Genomic DNA, 11246 nt, shown 5'->3' with positions numbered 1-11246 from the left:
TAATCTACATTAATGCATTCATATTGGTTTTGGCAAAGATAACTTCTTTTTTGACATATGCCTGTTGACAACAGTGCTTTTTTATCTTTTTATTGGAGAAGTACTGAAAACATGCAATGTACAAATTACATATATAAAAGAATGTTTTTAAAGCACAAAAATACATTTTTATATTCACACGGTAATGTAACTGAACAGATTATTGTTTAACAGTGTGAATTAAAGCTAAAAAAAAAAACAGTCTTGGACAGTATGTGGACTGACCGGAATGTCTCATGAGAACTAACCATGCAAAATTCAAAACATTTATATGATTTTGTATTTTTGTGTCTAAGTATGCCTACTGTACATCACACAATGGAGCTGGAAGGTCCCAAAGGAGTCTGTGTATTAACATCCCCTTTGGCCGAGTGGTTGGGCTTCTCCCTGTTGGGCATTCCTATGTTTGTAACAGTAAAATGGATGGTTACCCATTTAGTTATTATAGTTTTATAACAGGTCATCCACAGTCCATAGGAATAGTCTCCATGGTGCCAAAATTGGAGGAATGAATCTGTTCCAAGTGAGTCGATTGGAAAGTGTGGCACTCTGAGCTCAAGTCCGTCCAGCGGAGCAATTGTATCTTAACATGCGCTGTTTGTCCAATAAAAGTATTTATCTGAAATGCTGCTCTGTTTCCTTTGTCCGTTGTTTTTTTTTATTTATTTTTTTTTATCTCATCTGCCTTCTTTAGCTTGATTTTAAAGCACCACGTCAGATAACAAGCCTTAGGCCTCACCAATGGACAGGGAAATAAAACAGAACTTGACCTCTCATTTCTTCATCTCCTCGAAGACCTGGTGGTCAGTGAGGAGCTCGGGTCCAATTGTAACTAATGCTCTCATTCAATAGTCGTTTCAGTCATGTCCTTAAATGCTGGCCAGTGGGCTTCCTCTGAGTAGACTCGATGTATGTCAGCAGAGCATTGTTTATGCCTCTTGTGTCTAGACGAGGAACAAAAGCCCAAATTCTGCCTCAGTCTACGAGAGTGAGGAGGTACGATGCAAAAATCACCAGAGCTGCGATGAGGAAAGGAAGAGCCAGGCAGCACAAAATGGACCATATAGCCCGACTCCTGGCCTTGTCTGAGTAGATCTGGCACTCTGGGTCATCTGGGTTACCTCTCCTCTTCTCCCGTGCCTATCACAAAACAATAAATGACAAAAAGAGAGATTAGATTGATATAAATGACACTCCTATGGGAACTAGTAAAAGTACACTTAGTAAAACTATGAGAACATGAACAACTGCATCTTCCTCATTTAGCCTGGTGTCAGGTCTTTACACAACCGGATTACACAACATGTATTTTTGAGCTTTTGACTTTGCAAGGACAGACGGGAGACGAATAGGAGATAGATGAGACAGAAGGCACACAGATTTGAGCTGCACCTATTTAGTCATATCTTCTTCAAAGTAAAGAAAAATGAGGTGGATCGTTGTGGAGTTATGGGCAGGGGCTTAGCCAGAGGGGTGGCTCCGGGTGGCACAGGCCACCCTTGAGATTCAATTGGCCACCCCAAAATCCTAGTCTACTATTTGTCATTAACAGTCAAAGGCGAGACCTTTCTTGATGCACTTGCAGCGCACTAGTTTGAAATATCAGAGTTCAGAAATATAAGCAATCTAGCAAACATGCTTGCAGTTATAGGCTATATATGGCTTATTGTTTTTAGCATGTGAGTTTACCATAGGGCTACAGGCTACTGCTTGCGCTAACACGCAAACATATATTTACCTATCGCATCTGCCAGTGCCCATTTATCTTATCACACACACACAAAACCCAGTATTGCGACTGTGGAATGACATCATATAGGCACATTTTTATATCTGCTATTCTACCTACTTAGCCAACACTGAGTATGTTTTATTGTAAATAGTCTACTGCCCTAATGTAATATTGACATTGTGGACAGTTTACATAGCTTAGGTCAGTGTTTCTTAACTGGTGGGTCGGAACCCAAAAGTGGGTTGTGGTACTGATCTGAGTAATGGGTTGCGGTTAAAAGAAATTAAAAATCACCAATTTAAGATGCTACCTGATCAGATCTAATATTGGCCCGTTATTTTAATAAACTTTATTCATAGCCTGTGTCAGTCATTGCCATGGTATGGACATAGACAATGTTTACAGTATATGACAGGTCATGTTAGATATAATTTTAGGGAGCTAATTTTATAAAAGTATGCATAATTTTAAGATATCATGTTAAATGCAAGTTGGCTGCAACCCTTAATACTTGGAGTAAGATAGAATATGGATTCACTTAAATTGAAGACAAAATAAGGCAGAAATCCCTGTGTGTGGGGTGCACATGAGAGCATAAAACCATCCAAACTAAAATGCCACATGGAAACAACGCTCCCCTGTCAAAGACAAACCTGTGGAGTACTTTGAAAGGTAACATCAGCAGTTTAAGACTTCACAAATGTAGTGCCAAACATCTGCATTTTCCAAACAAGTAGGCCAGGCACTTTTCGTGTCTTACATGTAGGCTATACCTCACCATATTCGTAGGCCTGAACGCTGAATATATAGTTGGTCACAACTTGAACATGTGAAATTGTGGCTTCCAAAACCAGACCAGTTAAACAAGTAGGCTTGGCACTTTGCGTGTCTTACCATGTATTCTACCTCACCACATTCGTTGGCCTGAACGCTATATATATATAGGGATATATACAGTTGGTCACAACTTTATCAACGTGTGAAATTATGGATTCCAAAACTAGACCAGTTAAGAACCACTGGCAAAAAAAACAAAAAACATTTCACACCTCCACTTTTGCTCAAATGGCCCATCTCTGCTTATGGGCACATGGACTCAGATGTGGTAAACCCTCCCGCCCCACCCCACCCCACCCCACCCCACCCCCATTATCATAGCTATTCAGTTAACAAACACAGGTGCTCTTGTACCTTGACAGAATAGATCAAAGCTGTGGCCCCAACACAAGACAGTCCACAAATAACACTGCAGATGGCCAGTCTCCTGTGGTCTGTGTCCTTGCAGCAGGGCCATCGGGAAGTGATGCGCTGGCTAAGGGAATCCAGACATCTGCTGACGGAGAACTTTTGAGTGTTGACGCCACAGGGGGCATCCCCATTTTCACCTGTACCCCCAACAGGCTGCAGTGGGACCTCCTCAGGCCTCTCTTCCCCTGATGAATTCGTCTGATTGGGCATCCGAGACATCTTTGTACAAGGCACACGACGGAGGAGAGAGGAGATATATTTAGACAATCCAAGGGTGTGCATATGAGAGATCAGCTGATAAATTGACACCAAACATGTAACATTAGTGTTAATAGCATTTTGAGGTCATATAAAAAATCAGAAAAATGTGGGGTGGCATTGTTGACCCATGCAGTCTCAGCCATGTTTGCGGCAGAGTTGTCATGAATCAGAGGACATTCAATTTTCGGAATACCATGATGATGCAGAACACATGTTAGCAAGGAAAACAACAGGCTTGCAAATGAATAACAGAAGAAGTCACAGACAGTTGCTCTCAGCAGTCAGAGGGATTAGTGAGTCATTTCCAAGGAGCCATGTTGAGACAGGTACACTCTCAAGGAGAGAATGATTGTGTACAATGTGTTATTCAAGTTGTATCTGCCAAAATCTTCCACCCACTCCTTTTTAAACGGATCATTTGGGAAGTCATCAACTTTTATCTGCTATTCAGAAAGTAGCTTGAAAAACTGGTATGATTAGCTGAAATGTATGATGCCACAACTTTTCTGGGGATTTTTTCTGTCTCATGTTACAATGTCTGGTGACAGCATGTCTGACCACAGCGTAGGTCTTTGTCATAGGTTTCTCTTAATATTTTAGATGTCTTTCTTTCAGTTTTGGTTCAGTTTTCAGTTTTTCTCTTGGTCCCTCAATTCCTCAAACCTCATTTACCTCTCCCTTTTACTTCTCTTAAGACAGGCATGTATTCAGCACAAAGGAATCTGAACCCTTTGGTCACTTGATTCCTAATGTTTCTGCACAGATCTTATCAGTGTCGGTAAACAAAGTCTTGGCCTCACCTCTACTGCCCTTTCCTTCCCGCTGTCACTCCCTCTGTGTGATTCACCCGGTTTCAGGCTATTTACAAATCACTGCCTATGGTTTACCAAAAAAGGCTTGCTTGGCTGAAACCTTTATGTGCAATGAGAGAAACTGTCCATGTAACATTGACTCTTCACATCTCCTCTCTTGAGATTTCAAATGATCAAACCACTGGTTTACGAAAAGGTTTGCTTAAAACCTTTATGTGCAATGAGAGAAACTGTCCATGTGACATTAGCATTCACATCTCCTCTCTTGAGATTTCAAATGATCAGTACAGTATGTAGGCTATGTATGTATGTACGTACAGTATGTATGTATCAAATGAATTTGCCACACTTTTTGTATAACATCTAATGAAAAACAGTGTCTTTAGCTTTGAGCATCAAGAAAAAACAGTCTCTTTAAAACACCAGAGAATAATCTGTTGATATTTCTTCTCTGTGACTTAAAGCAAAACACATAATAGCTTTTTTCTTTGTACTTACGGACTCGTCTGGACTTGATCTTTGTGCTGAGGGCCTGTTTGAGATTCCACAGCCAGGCCCTCAGTGTTGTTTGTCTGTAACAGACTCCAGTAACACACCAGCCAAAGTAAGTGTGATTTTACTATAACAGCTCTGATAACAATCTCTGGTCGTCCAGTCCTCAGCTCTTCGATGGATTATATTCAAGATTATATTCAAGTTTAATTTCAAGGAATGTCCAGAAATTAAACTGTTCCGGCTCAGACGACTATAAGAAGACAAGATCAAGTTCCTCAGTCACAAAATAAGATCCGTCTTTCACTTTTCACAGTGTGAGTGAACTTGAGAGGAAGCACGCACGCTGCAACCCCTGTCCCTGAGACGTAATGTGTGACTGAAACTAAGTTCCTGTGAAACTTACACGCCCCACAGCCCAGGTAGTCACACTCCCCCCTCTTCTCTCCACCCACATGGGCTGGGTTTGGCGGCTGTCTTAGGCTGTTAGCTGCTATTTCTTTCATCAAATTAGGTTATTCAAACCTTCCCTCAGGGTAATGTCCTGCCAGCTTGTAGGCTATATGTTTTACTGTCGCACTACCACGATTGTAGGGTTGTCATTAGCACAGACTTGACAAGGGGAAAGGGGAAAAAAGAGGCACTTTGCCTTGAGGTTAGTCAGAGCATGGTCCCTTCCTCTGAACTTCCTTGTTTGTGGTGAGATGAGTATTGTAAGGTGTAACATAATTTCTCTCTTCTTTGCCTGAACACACACACACACACACACACACACACACACACACACACACACACACACACACACACACACACACACACACACACACACACACACACCTAAGACAGGATAGAGATAGAGAAAGAGAGAGAGAGAGAGAGAGAGAGAGAGAGAGCACTTTAGTCATGCCCCACATTGGCCATATACACACAGTCCTTGTTTGTGGCATGGCATTTTTGTCATGTTTAATCAATGTGTAAAAGTACACCAATCAAGTTCTGAACTATGACCTATTTTGCCATTTCCACAAGAAAATTTAGCTCATATAGAACCTAAACAACATGTGGCTCTCAGGTTCTAGCCTGTATCCTATACAGTTCAGTTCAATTCAGTTAAAGTCACATTGTAACAATGAGCAAGATTGCAGTTAGGCTACATTGTAGGCTACAGAATGAACAACACTCAATTCACACACTCATTCATTCACTCACTCACTCACTCACATTCTCTCTCTCTCTCTCTCTCGTTAACAGTCTTAACACTCCTGTCACAGATCTTCCGCTGTGCATTGTGCATGTAGTTTCTTGTTGTGGTCACAGGTGTTGTTGATGCTCTTCGTAAACTTACTGTACGCTAAAGCACGTTTTCTCAAAACGTCATCGGAAACGCACGCCAATGAAAATGCATCACATTATCAGCTGACGTGGCGGTTCAAGTCAAACACGGAAGAGCTGCGGGACATGGTAGGATTCTTTTACTGTCCATGAGTAGGTGTGAACATGGTTTATGCTCATTTGTACTGTAACATATACTACAGGCTACATATAGGCCTGGTTGGATCTCAGTTGTCTGTCTCATCCAAAATAGCTTCGACGTAGAATTGCATTTGGATGTTATTCCGTGTTTGCGCATGCAGTAGCTGTTGCAAGTTGGATTGTGTAGGACATGACATGAATGGCAGTTATTAGCTATGCTAGGATATGTTAAGATGTTAAGTTGATTGATTGATATGCCGCTCATTAGCCTACACAGTTTTGTCGACCACTGCATGTGGTGCAATTGCATCTTCTGTGCCACTTATTATCATCTGCTGCCACATTGAATGATCTTTGAATGACCACTGCAGAATCAGATGGAACCGGTGGACGCAGTGCTTGCAACTGAGAGGTATGGCTCTCAAGAAAGATGGAAGTACCATCGACTGCGTGATGGTACGATGAGGAGAGAGAGACAAAGCGAAGGAAGTTTCAGTAGAGGGAGTTCCATCACTGGTGTTTTCAAAGTGTGTAGTCTGATATTGTTAAAAACTTTAAAACATCGCAGTCTCCCACTATATACGTTTAAATGTTTTTTTTTTTTTTTATTTCCCTCTCTGTTCACCGTCATACAACTAGAGTGTTTTCCTGCCTCAAGGCTTCCCAGAGAGCGTCAGTGAGGATTATGTGCAGTATCAGATCTGGGACACTGTACAGGTGTGTATGAGTGCGTCATTGTAACCATTTGATGAAACACATGCCCAATTACAGCTGTAATGTGGGTGTGGTTTTTATTTTAATTATTATTTATTTTCCACTACAGGCATTTTCCAGTTCTCTTTCTGGCACCTTAGCCACCCAGGCATCCTTAAAGGGTGTAGGGGTTGGAAACCAAGAAGCAACTGTTGCTGCTGCAACCATTACCTGGCTGCTACGAGGTGAGTGCCTCCATCCTTTATGGTTACACATCCATCCATCCATCTATGTATTTATCCGTCTTTTATGAGTTTGGGTGCACTGATCTTACCCTTTCCCAGATGGCACTGGAATGCTTGGGAGGATCTTGTTTGCATGGTTAAAAGGGTGAGATTGGCCTTCATGTTTGACATTCTTGGAGATTTCTTTGAACATTATTTTTCTGAATGATTTTGAACTGGTACAAAATGTGGTTGTTTTCTTCTGTCAATCTGTGCTTCTTTGCTTCCTTAATTCAGGAGCAAGCTAGACTCAGAGGCCAAGAAATGGAGGTTTGTCTTTTACCAAAGCAGCTGCTGACATTATGAATAGTAGTATTTTATATGATGACTTTATCTTTTGACAATAAAATGCTGTGATTACTGTATGTGGAGGCTTGTATTTATTTATTTGTCACTTTTTTTTTATCAGCTTTTGTTTTGGACACATACCGGTATGGGAATTAATCTTGTACTGCATTGTTCTTCCCACTTTCTTCTAGGCTCTTTGCTGATATTCTGAACGATATTGCCATGTTTATTGAGATCGTGGCTCCGTACTATCCCCCCTTTTTCACGCTCATCGTCTGCATAGCCGGGGTGTTTAAGGTACACTGTACACCATCATATCTTCCCTCACACTCTTCCACCTTCAAAACTAGTCATCATGGTTGTTTCTTTATGTTATGGAATATATAGCCTAACAATTTCTTCACTAGCCCCATTCATTTTAATTCAATCCTCTTCTTCTCCTTCCAGTCAATAGTAGGTGTGGCTGGGGGAGCCACCCGAGCTGCCCTAACGGTCCACCAAGCTCGGAGAAACAACATGGCCGACATCTCAGCAAAAGATGGAAGTCAGGTGACCATTTACTTTAAATGAGCCCTGGTCTGGTGTCACATTTGTAACTGCAGAGAAACAGCTGGAATTGGATTGAATGATATCTTTTTGTCTGTCTGTTTTAGGAGACCTTGGTGAATTTAGCTGGTCTGCTGGTTAGCCTGGTTCTTATTCCTCTTGTGACAGACAATCCAGGGTAAGTGATTAGATTGATAAGAAAAATGTTTTGTACATGTATGAAAAGAGAGTTTTGGTATCTTAGACTCACAGTAGACTCACAGTTTTTTTTTTTATTCCTAGGTTGACATTTGTCCTTTTCTTCCTGTTCACAACCCTACACCTTTTCGCCAATTACAAAGCTGTACGCTCTGTTGTCATGGAAACCCTTAATGAGGCCAGACTGTCCATTGTACTTCACCAATATTTAACTGATGGGAGGGTCCTCAGTCCACTGGAGGCCAACCAAAGAGAGCCTGTATTTCTAGGTGTGTGTGAAGATACTCAAAACAGCCAGACTCAAATGTGCAAAAGGTTTACAAACCTCATTCCTTTCGCAATGTCACACTAAACTGTACATTCTATGAATAATTTCTTCCTTTTAGAGCTGTGGAAGGAAGTGCCTATTAAGCTAGGAGTGAGTCTTAAGGAAGTTGTCCAATCGTATGTGCACTCTTTTTATATCTAAGATATGCTGAGCTGTTTCAAAACCACTGTGCACTGTCATGATTCCAATGAAACCTTGTCTTCACACCATGTAGACCTCAAGACCTGCAGATGGCGGTGAAAAACAATCACAAGCCTTTCCTCATTGGTATCCAACAAGGTGTGTCTTCAACTCCACATCATCCTGAAACAGATGTCTACGGTGTCTGTCTCCGTCTCTCTACAGTTGTCGCTAACTATCTTTTTTTCTACAAGGATGTGTGTGTGTGTGTTTGGCAAGTGACGCATCAGTTGATGAGGAGATCGAGGCGGCCTGCCAAGCGGTGTGTCTCAGCAGTGTGTTGACAGCCTCCCCTCCACCACAGGAAGCACTCAAGCAGCTGTCGGCATCAAAGAGTCAAGGTCAGAATTCACAGAGCTGAAGCCAAAGTATGCGATTGGACCATTAGACATATTTATATTTATATAGGGTATGACAGAACAAGGAGTTGTGAAGAACAGGAATGTTTTTTTATCTTTTATAAAAAGATATGAAACATCTTTGTTGATTAACTGATGTGTTTTAGCTCTATTGTACACAAAATATGACACATTTGTAGAAAAAACTGATAAATTAAGTGATAATTGACACTTTGTTTATTTTTTTGTTTGTTTGTTTTATACAGACCCATGGATTTTGGTGTCTGATAGTTACAAGTTCATGGAGAATATGTTTCAGCCTTTCCTCAGAGGTAGGTTGATGTTGAAAGAAACGTGCATTTGTCACACAACCCTGGTAAATCTGCCATAACCATGGACTGAAAACAGAATGATTTTTATTTCAGTTTGTTATGAGCAAAACCATTATCTTTCATTTCCGTCCCAGTATTCCAAGGCCACTCCTCTAGATGGTAACCGGTTAGAGCGCTATCGATGAACGGTTAATAGTGTTCCTTTAAAAATGACTTTGCCTTTACAATTTTTTTAGACCAACAGCCGTAAACTTCAAAGTACATTAGATATTAAGGCTAACTATTAAAAAACACTGCCTGCATTCAAGTGTGGGACGAGATTTGAAAGTAAGCAGTTGTCCTATATCATATTAGATCTTCAAAAATGTCTGATAGCTTAACAAAAAATTGCTTTAATTAAGCCTAACCTATGCATGTTGATACCAGCTCCATGACACTAGGCACTAGTGTCTCTGGTAACCTATGTTATTTCACACAATGTTTCAGTAATGTAGGCTACATACTGCACTTGGAAAGGCAGTTACATAGTGTTGGATATGAAAATCCTTTTTTATCAACATCATAATAAGCTTAGCCAATTATTCGAGGGAGACACTGATTCATAGGATCTGACTAAATTCATCCTATAAGGGGTCTGAGGAATACTGTGTGAGCAGGTGACTTTTCAGACCTATGGACTTTTGAATAATGTTCAGTTAATCTAAAATTGAAAATAGTGTTTTCACTCTGGTAAGTGAAATTGGTTTTGTTCCCATTTCCGGTTACCTTCATCCAAACATTTCGTTTGTTTCCGGTTATAACAAGGTGATTGAATGTGTTGCTGGTAGTTCAGGTTTGAGTCAAACTTGAGTCAAACTTACAAACGTATAGCATCATTTTAACACATTCTCCATCCATTTACAGACCTGAAAGAGACCAGATGGCACACAGACAGAACTCTTCTGGATTGGAATGAGTGGCGAGTCGACTGGAGAAAAAAGATGAGCTGAATCAGACGTCTCTGACAGAGAGAAAGGACAGTGGAGAAACAAGCATTTTGTTGTCGGTCCAGTTAAGGCCAACTGGGCGTAAATATTGGATTGATCAGATGACCATGGATCCAGTTTGGTTTGTGAAACTGTACATTGACATGGGAATTGTTTGTCTAATTTGTGGTTAAGTAGATGTCAATGCTACATTTGTGGCCAATGGATGTTATTATTATCATACCTGTGTCATTTCTTAATTCACAATTGATTTCTAATAAACCTTTTGACTTCTAATAAGTAATTTGACCCTTTTTTTTTACTGTGAATTAAATATGTCATGCTGAATAAAGACATGTTTTTAAAGGAAGCCTATGTGTGAAGCACACCGTCAGGACTCTTGTCTAGAATATTGGCTAGAATGATCAGTATTGAATTGTTTAGTGCAATAGAAATGGATATGTGTCCATTCCATGTTATCTTGTGCTGTATGTTTGGATATATTTATACTTATTTATTACGAGTACTTTGTTTACTCCCCCTACTCCAGCTGAAGCTGTGGCTTGATATCCATTTGGAACACTGATGGTTGTCCTTGCTCTGAAGAAGGCCTGCACCTAGAGGCCAAAACATGTTGCCAATATTTTTAAAGATTCTATGATGAACTTAGTCTGGCTGGCTAGATAGATAGATAGATAGATAGATACTTTATTGATCCCCAAGGGGAAATTCAAGGTCCCAGCAGCTTAAGACACCACACACAACATACAGTACAATGTAAATAATGTAAACAGGAAGATTAAAAAGCAAATCAACAATCATAAAAAAAATCATCATACTAAGCTCAATCTTGCCAAATTCGCCGAAAGTTCAGGCAGGGTTCACCCAGCCAATGATGAACTATCTCTAATAATATTAAGAAGACGTCTTACTCCGACGACTGAGAGTTACGTGTTTTTTTCTACAAGCAGTAGCCCTCCAGCCAGTATTTCTTACATAGCTACAGCAGTACTAATGTAGTCCAGCAGGGGTCACTA

General features: G+C 40.5%; 1 protein-coding gene and 1 long non-coding RNA gene across 3 annotated transcripts; one reads left to right on the top strand and one right to left on the bottom strand.

Annotated features, from left to right (window-relative positions):
- Nucleotides 1–10: 10 nt before the first annotated feature.
- LOC134076690 (uncharacterized) lies at nt 11–4964 on the bottom strand. Its single transcript, XR_009938624.1, has 3 exons — nt 4591–4964; nt 2963–3238; nt 11–1179 (listed from the first exon to the last, which is right to left on the bottom strand). It is a non-coding gene; the product is annotated as an uncharacterized LOC134076690 (long non-coding RNA).
- Nucleotides 4965–6029: 1065 nt separating this feature from the next.
- On the top strand, nt 6030–10509 carry rusf1 (RUS family member 1). Of its 2 annotated transcripts, none has more exons than XM_062531105.1 (15): nt 6030–6045; nt 6429–6584; nt 6697–6774; nt 6881–6995; nt 7095–7140; nt 7272–7304; nt 7514–7619; nt 7770–7871; nt 7976–8046; nt 8151–8335; nt 8453–8510; nt 8609–8673; nt 8769–8915; nt 9179–9244; nt 10148–10509. In XM_062531105.1, the coding sequence occupies exons 1-15, from the start codon at nt 6043–6045 to the stop codon at nt 10231–10233; spliced, it is 1317 nt and encodes a 438-aa protein (XP_062387089.1). In that variant the 5' UTR covers nt 6030–6042; the 3' UTR covers nt 10234–10509. The 2 variants fall into 2 exon arrangements, with proteins under 2 accessions (XP_062387089.1, XP_062387090.1); XM_062531106.1 differs by lacking the exon at nt 6030–6045 and adding an exon at nt 6055–6069.
- The last annotated feature ends 737 nt before the right edge of the window (nt 10510–11246 follow it).

Source organism: Sardina pilchardus, chromosome 3, assembly GCF_963854185.1.
Source record: "Sardina pilchardus chromosome 3, fSarPil1.1, whole genome shotgun sequence".
Lineage (NCBI taxonomy): Eukaryota > Metazoa > Chordata > Actinopteri > Clupeiformes > Clupeidae > Sardina > Sardina pilchardus.
Note: the sequence above shows the minus strand (reverse complement) of the source record. Positions and strands in the feature narration are given on the sequence as shown.

What these genes read in the sequence shown, in the direction of transcription:
- rusf1 (XM_062531105.1), top strand. An exon ending in CTTGTGACAGACAATCCAGG is followed by an intron (nt 8,047 to 8,150) that starts GTAAGTGATTAG and finishes TTTTATTCCTAG; the next exon opens with GTTGACATTTGTCCTTTTCT. An exon ending in AAGAGAGCCTGTATTTCTAG is followed by an intron (nt 8,336 to 8,452) that starts GTGTGTGTGAAG and finishes TCTTCCTTTTAG; the next exon opens with AGCTGTGGAAGGAAGTGCCT.